Here is a 14,717-nt window from a genome sequence, read left to right as displayed (position 1 = left end):
CACCAGACACACCCATGATCCCATCCACTAGCCAACCCCTCCTGATACATCCCCAATTCACAAAAAGGCAACCTCCTGAGTCCCTTATACCTAGTCACAAATGTTGGGAGGTAGGTTATGTATATGTAGAAAGAAGGGAGCATTATAATGGTGATTAGATGCTTAGTCCAAAACTTAATCAATCCTAAAATGACAAAATCAATCCAATCATGTGACTTTAACATACCAGGGATCTAAATCTTGAAGCCAGCCTATATAACATTTAAACAGGAACCAAAAGAATAGAGAATGGTATTGATGGTGCTAACTTAAACCCTTTCTGATCATATAGTTACACCAATCTAGGTGCTAGTGGCCACAAAATCAATGATTTACTATAGGAAAAAAGGAAGCAGGTGGTTAAATGAACTAAACACCAGAAAGAATGACCATGCCGCACTCAATGGATGTGATTAGGAAGAATTTATTACAACACTCCTCCACATTAAACATTAATAACATAGCCATTCAAAGGCAGCAGTAGAAAATCATGTATATACAAATACAAAACTTATCTGCAGAGTAATGTCCATAGACCGGTGTCTACTAGTTCTGGCAAACTGTCTTTATATCCTGTAAAAGAGTCCCAAAACTGTAGCCATGAACCAATTCCGGGCTATAGAACTCGTAAATGAGGGAGACATAGCATTAACTTTGCAACAGCTCATAAGAAAAGCACAAAAGGTCAGTGGCATGCCATAGGGAATATCGAGTATGAAGTACTACTAAAATTGAAAGGACAATGGGATGCTGCAACCCAAACCTGGGCTGCAAGGCACCTGTACCTCCAACAGTATCCAAGCACCAATATTAATCCTTAGTCCTAGACCACGCAAGCGCACTGTTTCAGTAGCCAATTTGCAAACATGAAAGTCACGGTAATGCTATATTTGCTTACATATCCTCAGAAAGTTCCAATGAAGCTGTATGCATAGATGCAATCTGCCAGATGACGCGTTTCACCCCTCCCAAACTGGTCTGACCTCTAGTTAAGTGCTGGTTTATTTAACGTGCGCCCGTAAATGGGCAAATATGCCTCTTTACAGGCGCACTTTAAAATAGCGCTCCACTTGTAATCTAGCCCATTGTGTCTTGAGAGTGCTGTAACTCAGAAGCAATCATACTACCAATTACAGAAAGAAAGGATTCCAATGGCACTACTTGTGTGATACTTATAGACTTCTATCCAAAAATAGGATACTAGTGTATTAATAACACAAGTTCCAGAGTAGGTGCTGTGTATATAAGAGACTGCAAATTTAGAAAGTTGTGAAGAAAGAGGAGTTCTACACACCAAGTATACACGTTTAGCACTCTGAAGTCAACAAAGGTAAATCACCCTTAGGTGATATTACAAATCACAAAAAAATAATAATAAGAAGTCAATACTGAGGTAAATATTGGCAAGATAGATACAAGAGAACTGTATTAAAAATTAACTTTTATTTAATCAATTAAAAAGATTCTCACATACACACAACACACAATTAAAACTACGAATAGAGGGGATTGACTAAGCGTGTCCTTCAGATAATATCCGCTAATAATATAGCGTAGTGTTGGTAGTAGTTATGTGCTCATAGGGGTAGATTCAGTATATTGTCTGGCTTATATATGATTGCCAGAACAATGTGTTAATCCAGAGGTATTTAAACTACTACCTGTTATAGACTCTTTAGTGGTAGAGGGCTGGGGTAAGTAAACGGGAGTAATAAGGATGCCAAGAGAATATAGTGCACTGAGCTATATCACACTATTAGCTACTGGGTGGGTGATCTAATATAGAAAGCAGTGAATCAGATGATTCTAAGTATGGTTGAGTTACTAATGCTGTCAGTGGGGTAAACAGAACGTAAATAAAGGCATATATGTATGTATGGACATTTGTAGAGACCAAATTAATCTCTAATTAACAAGGTAGAACGTATAAAGGTAGAACATAAGATTGTTTTAATGTATTAGTACTGGAGCAATATAAAGTAAATGCTTTGTGTAGCCTTTATACGTTTGGAGCTCATGTATGTGTATGCTGTATAAGGTGTATCTTGATTATACCAGCCTTCACTTACACACTTCTATTGTTAATTAGAGATTAATTTGGTCTCTACAAATGCCTTAGTGCATTACCAGGCTGAGCACTCTTACAGTGCGTATTGTCCATACATACATATATGCCTTTATTTACGTTCTGTTTACCCCTCGGATGCTTTTCAGCCAGAAGGAAAGAGAGGTAGCAGTCACTTTTTGACCTCTCCTCTTACCAGAATAGACAACAAACAAGGATGATGTTTGTCTGAAATCTTTAGTTGCTTTTAAATAGAATTTTAAAGCACGAACCACATCAAGATTGTGTAATAGCCGTTCCTTCTTAGAAACTGGATTAGGACACAGAGAAGGAACAATGATTTCCTGGTTAATATTCTTATTAGAAACCACTTTTGGAAGGAAACCATGTTTGGTACACAAAACTACCTTATCTGCATGGAACACCAGATAGGGTGAATTACACTGCAAAGCAGACAATTCTGAAACTCTTCGAGCAGCAGAAATAGCTACCAAAAACAAAACTTTCCAAGATAATAACTTAATATCTATGGAATGTAAAGGTCCAAACGGAACCCCTTGAAGAACTGAAAGAACTAAATTTAGACTCCATGGAGGAGCCACAGGTTTATAGACAGGCTTGATTCTAACTAGAGCCTGTGCAAACGCCTGAACGTCTGGTACTGCTGCCAGACGCTTGTGTAACAGGATAGACAGAGCAGATATCTGTCCCTTTAAGGAACTAGCTGACAATCCCTTCTCCAATCCTTCTTGGAGAAAAGACAATATCCTTGGAATCCTAATCTTACTCCACGAGTAACCCTTGGATTCACACCAACAAAGATATTTCCGCCATATCTTATGGTAAATTTTCCTGGTGACAGGCTTTCTGGCCTGGATCAGAGTATCTATAACTGATTCAGAGAACCCATGCTTAGCTAGAATTAAGCGTTCAATCTCCAAGCAGTCAGTTGCAGAGAAACTAGATTTGAATGCTTGAATGGACCCTGTATTAGAAGATCCTGCCTCGATGGCAGCTTCCATGGTGGAACAGATGACATGTCCACTAGGTCTGCATACCAAGTCCTGCGTGGCCACGCAGGCGCTATCAGAATTACCGAAGCCTTCTCCTGTTTGATTCTGGCTACTAGCCGACGGAGAAGAGGAAACGGTGGAAAGACATAAGCTAGACTGAAGGACCAAGGCGCTACTAGAGCATCTATCAATGCCGCCTTGGGGGCCCTGGACCTGGATCCGTAAAGGGAAAGTTTGGTGTTCTGACGGGACACCATCAGATCCATCAGATCCAATTCTGGAATGCCCCATAGCTGGGTCAGCTGAGCAAAAACCTCCGGGTGGAGTTCCCACTCCCCCGGGTGAAAAGTCTGACGACTCAGAAAATCCGCCTCCCAGTTGTCTACTCCTGGGATGTGAATTGCATATAGGTGGCAGGAGTGATCCATTTGATGATCTTGGTTACTTCCTTCATCGCTAGGGAACTCTTTATTCCTCCCTGATGATTGATGTACGCTACAGTCGTGATGTTGTCCGACTGAAATCTGATGAATCTGGCCTCCGCTAGTTGAGGCCATGCCTGGAGCGTGTTGAATATCGCTCTCAGTTCCAAAATGTTTATCGGGAGAAGAGATTCTTCCCGAGACTATAGGCCCTGAGCTTTCAGGGAGTCCCAGACCGCACCCCAGCCTAACAGACTGGCATCGGTCATGACAATGATCCACTCTGGTCTGCGGAAGCACATTCCCTGAGACAGGTGATCCTGAGACAACCACCAGAGAAGAGAATCTCTGGTTTTCTGGTCCATTTGTATTTGAGGAGACAAATCTGCATAATCCCCATTCCACTGTTTGAGCATGCACAGTTGCAGTGGACTGAGATGAGTTCGGGCAAAAGGGACAACGTCCATTGCCGCAACCATTAATCCGATTACCTCCATGCACTGAGCTACAGAAGGTCGAGGAATGGAATGAAGAACTCGGCAAGTAGTTAAAAGCTTTGACTTCCTGACCTCTGTCAGAAATATTTTCATTTCTACCGAGTCTATTAGTGTTCCCAAGAAGGGAACCCTTGTGAGCGGGGACAGAGAACTTTTTTCTACGTTCACCTTCCACCCGTGAGACCTTAGAAAGGCCAGAACAATGTCCGTATGAGCCTTGGCTCTGTGAAAAGACGACGCCTGTATTAAGATGTCGTCTAGGTAAGGTGCTACTGCAATGCCCCGCAGTCTTAGTACCGCTAGAAGGGACCCTAGCACCTTTGTGAAAATTCTGGGAGCGGTGGCCAACCCGAAAGGAAGGGCCACGACCTGCTAATGCGTGTCCAGAAAGGCGAACCTTAGGAACTGATGATGATCTTTGTGGATAGGAATATGTAGGTACGCATCCTTTAGATGCACGGTAGTCATATATTGACCTTCCTGGATCATCGGTAAGATTGTCCGAATGGTTTCCATTTTGAATGATGGAACTCTGAGGAATTTGTTTAGAATTTTTAGATCCAGGATTGGCCTGAAAGTTCCTTCCTTTTTGGGAACTACAAACAGGTTTGAGTAAAAGCCCAGTCCTTGTTCTGTAATTGGAACTGGGTGTATCACTCCCATCTTTAGAAGATCTTCTACACAGTGTAAGAACGCCTGTTTCTTTGTCTGGTCTGAAGACAAACGAGAAATGTGGAACCTTCCCCTTGGAGGAGAGTCCTTGAATTCTAGAAGATACCCCTGAGCAACAATTTCTAATGCCCAGGGATCTGGAACATCTCTTGCCCAAGCCTGAGCAAAGAGAGAAAGTCTGCCCCTACTAGATCCGGTCCCGGATCGGGGGCTACCCCTTCATGTTAACTTGGTAGCAGCCGCAGGCTTCTTGGCCTGTTTACCCTTGTTCCAGCCCTGCAAAGGCTTCCAGGTTGCTTTGGGCTGTGAAACGTTACCCTCTTGCTTTGCGGTTGCAGAGGTTGAAGCAGGTCCGCTCCTGAAGTTGCGAAAGGAGCGAAAATTAGCCTTGTTTTTGGCCTTAAATGGTCTATCTTGCGGAAGGGCATGGCCCTTTCCCCCAGTGATATCCGAAATAATTTCTTTCAACTCGGGGCCGAATAGGGTCTTTCCCTTGAAAGGAATATTTAGTAATTTTGTTTTGGACGACACTTCAGCCAACCACGATTTGAGCCAAAGCGCTCTTCGCGCCATAATGGCCAAACCAAAATTTTTCGCCGCTAACTTAGCTAATTGTAAAGCGGCATCTGTGATAAAAGAATTAGCCAGCTTTAGAGCATGAATTCTATCCATGACTTCGTCATATGAAGTCTCCCTCTTGAGCGATTCCTCCAGCGCCTCAAACCAAAAAGCCGCTGCAGTAGTTACAGGAATAATGCAGGCAATAGGTTGAAGAAGGAAACCTTGTTGAACAAATATTTTGTTTAGTAAACCTTCTAATTTTTTATCCATAGGATCTTTGAAAGCACAACTGTCTTCTATTGGTATGGTTGTGCGCTTGGCTAGTATTGAAACTGCTCCCTCTACCTTAGGGACCGTCTGCCACGCGTCCCGCCTGGGGTCAGTTATGGGGAACATTTTCTTAAAGATAGGGGGGGGAACAAAAGGTACACCTGGTCTCTCCCACTCCCTAGTCACAATATCCGCCACCCTCTTCGGGATCGGAAACGCATCAGTGTATACAGGGACTTCTAGAAACGTGTCCATTTTACACAATTTTTCTGGGACCACCATGGGGTCGCAATCATCCAGCGTAGCTAAAACCTCCTTAAGCAGTACACGGAGGTGTTCCAGCTTAAATTTAAACGCTAAGGAATCTGATTCTGCCCGCTGAGAAACCTTTCCTGTGTCAGAAATTTCTCCCTCGGACAGTACATCCCTCACTGCCACTTCAGAGTGTTGTGAGGGTACAACAGATAAATCATCCAAAACTTCTGATTGCTCATCCTCTGTTCTTAAAACTGAGCTATCACGCTTTTTAGGAAAAACAGGCAGTTTGGATAGAAATGCCGCAAGGGAATTATCCATGACTGCTGCTAATTGTTGTAATGTAATAGGGGCCAATGCGCTAGAGGTACTAGGCATCGCTTGCGCGGGCGTAACTGGTGTCGACACATGGGGAGAGGAAGGAGGACTATCCTCGTTACCTTCCGTTAAAGAATCATCTTGGGCTACATTTTTAAGTGTCACTGCATGGTCTTTAAAATGTTTAGATACCTTAGCACACTTTAAACACAAATGTAAAGGGGGTACCGCCATGGCTATGAAACACATAGAACAAGGTATATCTGTAGGCTCAGACATGTTAAACAGACTTAGACAGTACTCAAATACAGTAAAATACAATTTTTTAAAAAACCGTACTGTGCCTTTAAATAATAAAAAGCGCACACTTTTTTACTAAATCTCCAAAAATCATCCAATCTTTATGAAATTTTCACCATATGATCCTAATGCTTTGAAATGATTGCACAGTAAGCTGTGGCCCTACCTTCCTTGGGGATTAGTTTTGATAGAAAATAAGCCTCTCTGAAGTCCTCAAGTAATCTTTGGACTCTTCACATGGAGCTGCATGAAGCTGTCTGCAAAATCTACTGCACAACTGAGGCGCGAATTTCAGGCCCCCTCCCTCTTCAATCTGGAGTTGTGGGGCCTTCCCAAGCCAAAATAGGTGTCTAAATATATGCCATGCGGAATAAACCCCAAAAAAGCGTTTCAAATGTAATATAAACTTGTATAAATATCAGATTTTTGTAAAAAAATAATCGATTGCCCCTTAACAGTGTCCACCAGTGTTTTGAGCCCTTTCAAATAAGCCTTCCTTCTATACTAAGTCTCAGAGTATGGCTTACCTTCCCCACATGGGGATTCTTGTCAGTCTTCTCTAGCATTACTAAGTATTGACTAGAAAAAAATGACTGAAACATACCTTAAAGCAGTTAAGCCTGCAAACTGTTCCCCCAACTGAAGTTTTCTGGTACTCAACAGTCCTGTGTGGGAACAGCAATGGCTTTTAGCTACAACATGCTAAAATCGTTTTCCTCTCAGCAGAAATCTTCATCACTTTCTGCCACAGAGTAAATAGTACAAACCGGCACTATTTTAAAATAACAAACTTTTGATTGAAGAAATAAAAACTACAAATCTAACACCACATTCACTTTACCCTCCCGTGGAGATGCTACTTGTTAGAGCGGCAAAGAGAATGACTGGGGGGGGGGGCAGAGCCTGAGGGGGAGCTATATGGACAGCTCTGCTGTGTGCTCTCTTTGCCACTTCCTGTAGGGAATGAGAATATCCCACAAGTAAGGATGAATCCGTGGACTGGATACACCATGTAAGAGAAAATGTTTTTGTTGTGAGATGACAAATTCCTATATAACAAATTGATTGTTCCCCCATGGGCGTCTAAAAGCGTTAGATCGACACCCCATTACGAAATGTGCATGTAGCTATCCTAGAAGTTCATCCATGAACCGGTGCGCGTTCATGATAGCCGCATGCGCATTTAAGCTCTAAAGGGAAATCCCATGTACTCACGTCGCGTGATTCACATATCGGAGCAGAGATTTATTATTGTGCATGCGCAAAAAATTGTATTCACAAGAGTGAGCACGGATCAATACGTATAGAGTGGGTGGGACTGCTCTTATGTGTAAAACTACTAAAGCCTGAAGCTAGCAGGGGGCGGAGGAAGCTAGCAAAAGGTACAGAAAATAAAATATAAATATTTTTAAATTCAGCACGAAGTTAAAAAAAAGTTAGCGACTATATAGTATTATTGTAGTAGAATCCATAGCGTTATTTGCGGATTGTAAAATTTACTTTCACTTTAAGGAGGTGCTTTTTCCATCAAATTGAATTTTACAAGCTTGGGAATTATTGGAGGCACAATCCAGGGTTGGTGACTGATCATCACACTGAGTTAAAACCAGGAGAAGAGTTGTCTGGTGTCCCAATATAGGGCTAGATTATGAGTGGAGGACTATTTAGCGCTCCTGCTCTCATGTTACCTTCGCTAGAAGTAAACTTTTTGTTTATATGAGTGTAACTGTACTCTTACATGTACAGTATATGTTGTGTTTAATCCAACTTTTTTTTTCTTACCCTACCCTTTACGCAAGCTACAAATTCATGCTAACCTGGCAAGCGTAAATCGCTATAGCGCTCTCACGTTTATTTTTAACTTGTAATATGCGCTATTTCCATTGCGTGCAAAAACGAAAAAATAACCCCGCTTATATTGGGCATTTAGTTGAGTATGTTCCATATAGATAAATATACATTGGACATATGTCTTCAGACCATCTCTACTGCCAGTTACAGGATCCAAAGTATAAAAGACTTTTTCACTTTCAGGCACCAGGTGACACTATTGGTTCTCCAATAATTTGCTAGTGGACATTACTACAGGTATAAATAATACATAACTGAATGTGATACTATAAGGTTCAATACTGCAGAGGGGACAAATGCAAGTTTAATAATTTAGTTTGCACTACATAAATTGGGACAAACTAAGAGAGACATATTTTGACTATATTGAATTAACGTTTGGGCTTGTTCACTTTAGTGCAATAATTAGCAGTTATTATTATTATTATTATACTTTATTTATGAAGCACCATCATATTCCGCAGTGCTATCCATGGATACAGATCATTTAAATAAAACAATAGTATAAAACTTCTAAGACTAAGAGACAGGACAGAATTTACAAACACATACAGGAGGAACTGAGGGCCCTATTCCCGTGGGAACTTACAATCTAGAAGGGTAGGAGGTTGAGAAACAGGAAGTGAGGACTGCAAGATTGAGAAAGATGTTAATGCAGAGTTAGATGAGGGAAATGTTGTTAGGTAAGAGAAATATTACTCGGTTGGGTGGTAGGCTTCCCTGAACAGAAAAGTCTTCAGAAAGCATTTAAAGGAAGAAAGATTAGAGCAAAGCCTGACAGCACAAGGGAGAGTGTTCCAGAGGGTAGGTGCTGCACGACAGAATTCCTGCAGTCTAGCATGAGAGGAGGTGATATTCCCCGATGCAAGGAGCAGGTTATTGTTGGCTCTTAGTGGGCGGGCTGGAGTATACTTGTTGATTAGAGAGGATTGGTAGAGGGGAGCGGTGTTGGTGAGCGCTTTGTATGGGAGGGTGAGAATTTTGAATTTAATTCTGCTGTGAATGGGGAGCTAATGAAGGGACTGACAGAGAGGTGCAGCAGATACAGAGTGACGGGAAAGGTGGATCAGCCTGGCAGAGGCATTTAGGATGGATTAAAGGGGGGAGAGGTGGGAAAGAGGAAGGCCAGTAAGTAGGTTATTGCAGTAGTCAAGTCGGGAAATAACCAGGGAGTGGATTATTTGCTTTGTGGTGTTAGCGCACAGAAAAGGTTGAATCTTGGAAATATTGCGTAGATGGTTGCAGCAGGATCTAGAAAGCGATTAGATATGGGGGGACGAAGGATAGATTTGAGTAAAGTGTAACTCCAAGGCAGCGGACTTGGGGCGATGGGGAAATGGTGATGCCGTTAACAGGGATAGAGAAGTCACAAGTCACAAGTCGGCATAGAGCTTGAGGGGGGATAAGAAGGAGCTCAGTCTTGGACATGTTAATCTTTAGGTGGTGAGAGTCCATCCAGGAAGAAATACCGCTGACATGAGAGGGAGAGAGAGCAGGGGTGAAAAAGTAGATCTGGGTGTCATCAGCATAGAGGTGATATTTGAAGCCATAACTGTTGATAAGTTTACCCAGTGAAGAAGTATAATGGAGAAGAGTAGAGGACCCAGAACAGATCCATGAGGTACTCCAACAGACAGAGGCATTGGAGACGAGGAGTCGCCGGCAAATGACACAGATAAAGACCTGTGAGAAAGATACGAGTGAATCCAGGAAAGAGCAGTGTCACAGAGGTCAAAAGAGCTAAGGGTCTGTAGGAGGAGGGGGGTCAACTGTGTCGAAGGCAGCTGAGAGGTCAAGTAAGATGAGTATAGAGTAGTGGGCAATATTTTTAGCAGAGAGAAGATCGTTAGTAACCTTGGTAAGGGCAGTCTCAGTTGAGTGTTTGGGGCGGAATCCAGATTGCAGGGGGTCAAGCAAGGAGTTGGCGGACAGGAAGTGGGTTAGGCGATTGCAAATTAGTTTTTCAAGGAGTTTTGATGTTAGTGGAAGCAGTGATATGGGGCGGTAGCTTTCAGGAGAATTAGGGTCGCTGGAAGGGTTTTTTGAGTATGGGAGTGACTTTTGCGTGTTTGAAAGAAGATGGGAATGAGCTGGTAGAGAGAGATAGGCTGAAGATGTGGGTAAGAGCAGGAGTGAGGGTGGATGATAGGGAGGGTATTAGATGGGAAGGGATAGGGTCGAGCGGGCAGGTGAGGCGTAAGGAAGATAGTAAGGAAGAAACTTCATTCTCAGTGGCTGGATGGGAAATGCAGAGGGAGTAACTGGGCCTGTTAATGGAATATTGCAGGTTGGTGTTGGGATGTTGCTTCGGATAGTACGTGTTTTGTTTAAAAAGTAGTCTGCCAGGTCTTGAGCACTAAAAAAAGATTAAGGGGGTGGAGCATAATGTATAATATAATATTTGTCAAACACTCTGGTTGGTCTGAGGAAGGGGATCTAGGTCCCTGAAACATCACCAATAAAGTTTTACTTTTGCTGATACAATACCAACGATACGTATGCTCACAGGTTGCAAGAAAACAATCATAGGTATGCATTCAGAACCACACATACATTAGTCATGTAAAATGCATTAACAAAGAGCCTTGTACATATAAATGAAATGCAACATGCTTACACACAAAGCTCTGCACATATAACCATACTCACATACATTGTAATTAAGGCACAACTCACATGCAGACACACGTGTGTGGGGAAAATATAACCTGAGTTATCCATGATTTATTGTAATATTGTTTATTCTTCAATGAAAATGTTATTTACAAATATAAATAACCATATACACAGTCACATGTAATATCCAGGAAAGGACACAGCAGGTCAAAAGGCAGCGTGTCCTGTAATTGCATCTGCTTCTCCCAGTGATTTCCTGCCTTTCGTCAGTTCTCAGTCTTATGAAGTGGAAAGGAATAATAAATAAGTTGGGGGTGGGTACAAATATATCCATTCCCTGTATTATAGACTGTGCAGTCTGGTTCCAGTATCCGCCAGAATTGAGAGACCCTTGCAGATTTTGGGTGTAGTATGCCCAAACAAAGGTAAATCTCCGCAGAGTTTGGCTTGTGTTTCCTAGTATGAAAGAGCCCTGCAGAGTTTGGCTCCAATAACCAACACATACCCTGTGCCTGCAGAGCATGATTCCTTGGTATTAATATATCTACATAAAGTCCTTCAGTCCGCTGTGCGGCTCAGCGAGTGAGAGCAGGAGAGGATGTGTTACATGCAGTGATTACGACTCCCGCTGAAAAAAACAGAATACAAAGGGTTAAAGAGACATTAAACTCAAAATGTAATTTCCTGTAAAAAGGTTTAATTAGGGACATAATACTCATATGCTAAATCACTTGAAACTGATGCAGTATAACTGTAAAAAGCTGACAGGAAAATATCACCTGAGCATCTCTATGTAAAAAAGGAAGATATTTTACCTCACAATCTCCTCAGCTCAGCAGAGTAAGTTCTGTGTAAAAAGTTATACTTACCTGCTCCCAGCTGCAGGTAAAAAAATTAAAAAAAATGAAGAAATGAACAGCAGCCAATCAGCATCAGCAGTGCTGAGGTCATGAATTTTTACTGTGATCTCATGAGATTTGACTTGACTCTCATGAGATTTCATTGTAAACTTCCTTTACCTGATTGGTGAAATAAGTGCACGATGCTCATCCCTTCAGATGTCCCAGGACAGACACACTAAAATGCTGCTTAGAAAGCCTTTACAATGAGAGGTGGCTACTGAGGAACTTTTGAGGTAAAATATCTTTCTTTTTTACATAGAGATGTTCAGGAGATATTTTCTAGTCAGCTTTTTACAGCTATGCTGCATCACTTTCAAGTGTTTAAACATTTGGGTATTATGGCCCTTTAAGTGAAAACAGTACAGAATGTACATCCATTGTTTAGTCTGCCTACTGTGCCTGTAATTTAAAGGGACAGTCAACACAAAAATTGTGATTGTTTAAAAAGATAGATAATCCCTTTTTTACCCATTTGCCAGCTTTGCACAACCAACATTGTTATATTAATATACTTTGTAACCTTTTAACCTCTAAATTTCTGTTTCTAAGCCACTAAACAAAGCCCCCAGATCACATGCTTTTTTTTAATTAGATTTTCACAACAGGGGAGTGCTAGTTCATGTGAGCCATAAAGATAACAGTGTGCTCACGCCCGTGGGTTGTGGACAGAAAAGCATTAATTGACTTAAATGCAAGTCAATAGATAATAAATAAAAAGTCATGTGATCAAGGGGCTGTCAGAAGAGGCTTAGATACAAGGTAATCACAGAGGTAAAAAGTATATTAATATAACCATGTTTTTTAAATGATTTTGTATGCAGACACTTATACTGTGAATCATTGGTGATACATATAAAAATGTCTTTATCACTTTTTTTTCCCGTGCAAGTTAATTCTGATTTTTTTTTTCCAATTTCAAAAACTGGAAGTGAACACGACAGACTTCACTAACCAAACCCTGTGACACATCTGTCCCTTATTGGATTCAGCAGAGGGATCAAATTAAAATAATTTTGCTTACAATGTAAGAATGGCAAACCTTGTTTAATTCAGGATGGGCTTCTCTAAATAACTGGTGGGCGGCGTTTGTATTTTGAAAACAATGCAAAACAACAACTCACCTAATATGTTAATTTATTGCCAGACTGAAGGAAACTCTGGTAATTAAATTGCATTTACTGTCTCTTTAAATATCAGAATTTGGTTATATTAGAATTCCAAGTCTGTTTTCTAGGACTGTGTATCAAATCTGTACTGAAAAGTGTGGCCACCAGATGGAGCTACATGACAACAACTGCATGTGTATATATGTCACATGTGTCTATGTGCTTATTGTAATTATTATTAGACTACAACAAAATATATATCCATAGCACAATCAGCAGCAGTGCCACCCTTTCTCTCACACAGTGATACATCAATATATGTATACACAGCACAGGTACAGCACAGACAGCAGCAATGCCAGCCTCCCCCTCACACACTGATACACCATGACATGTATACACAGCACAGATACAGCATAGACAGCGGCAGTGCCAGCCTCCCCCTCACACACTGATACACCATGACATGTATACACAGCACAGACAGCAGCAGTGCTAGCCTCCCTCTCACACACTGATACACCATGACATGTATACACAGCACAGGTACAGCACAGACAGCAGCAGTGCCAGCCTCCCCCTCACACACTGATACACCATGACATGTATACACAGCACAGACAGCAGCAGTGCTATCCTCCCTCTCACACACTGATACACCATGACATGTATACACAGCACAGGTACAGCACAGACAGCAGCAATGCCAGCCTCCCCCTCACACACTGATACACCATGAAGTGTATACAAAGCACAGGTACAGCACAAACAGCAGCAGTGCCAGCCTCCCTCTCACACACTGATACACCATGACATGTATACACAGCACAGGTACAGAACAGACAACAGCAGTGCCAGCCTCACCCCACACACTGATACACCATGACATGTATACACAGCACAGGTATAGCACACACAGCGGCAGTGCCAGCCTCCCCCTCACACACTGATACACCATGAAGTGTATACACAGCACAGGTACAGCACAAACAGCAGCAGTGCCAGCCTCCCTCTCACACACTGATACACCATGACATGTATACACAGCACAGGTACAGAACAGACAACAGCAGTGCCAGCCTCACCCCACACACTGATACACCATTACATGTATACACAGCACAGGTACAGCACAGCACAGCAGCAGTGCCAGCCTCCCTCTCACACACTGATACACCATGATATGTATACACAGCATAGGTACAGCACAGACAGCAGCAGTGCCAGCCTCCCTCTCACACACTGATACACCATGACATGTATACACAGCATAGGTACAGCACAGACAGCAGCAGTGCCAGCCTCACCCTCACACACTGAAACACCATGACATGTATACACAGCACAGGAACAGCACAGACAGCAGCAGTGCCAGCCTCCCTCTCACACACTGATACGCCATGACATGTAAGTATACACAGCACAGGTATAGCACAGACAGCAGCAGTGCCAGCCTCCCCCTCACACACTGATACACCATGACATGTATACACAGCACAGGTACAGCACAGACAGCAGCAATGCCAGCCTCCCTCTCACACACTGATACACCATGACATGTATACACAGCACAGGTACAGCACAGACAGCAGCAGTGCCAGCCTCCCTCTCACTCACTGATACACCATGACATGTATACACAGCACAGGTACAGCACAGACAGCAGCAGTACCAGCCTCCCTCTCACTCACTGATACACCATGACATGTATACACAGCACAGGTACAGCACAGACAGCAGCAGTGCCAGCCTCCCTCTCACACACTGATACACCATGACATGTATACACAGCACAGGTACAGCACAGACAGCAGCAGTGTCAGCCTCCCC

At 42.4% G+C, this 14,717-nt stretch overlaps 1 protein-coding gene across 1 annotated transcript in view; it reads right to left on the bottom strand.

The window, feature by feature from the left end:
* Positions 1-10,986: 10,986 nt before the first annotated feature.
* LOC128638185 (transmembrane protease serine 4-like) overlaps positions 10,987-14,717 on the bottom strand; it is a 74,504-nt gene continuing 70,773 nt past the window's right edge. The window contains exon 13 of the mRNA XM_053690049.1: positions 10,987-11,507. Coding sequence (XP_053546024.1) covers positions 11,496-11,507 — 12 coding nt within the window. The 3' untranslated portion in view covers positions 10,987-11,495. The remainder of the gene's footprint in view (positions 11,508-14,717) is intronic.

This window comes from Bombina bombina, chromosome 8 (assembly GCF_027579735.1).
Source record: "Bombina bombina isolate aBomBom1 chromosome 8, aBomBom1.pri, whole genome shotgun sequence".
NCBI classification, from domain to species: Eukaryota; Metazoa; Chordata; class Amphibia; order Anura; family Bombinatoridae; genus Bombina; species Bombina bombina.
This window is presented reverse-complemented; position numbering and strand designations above follow the sequence as displayed.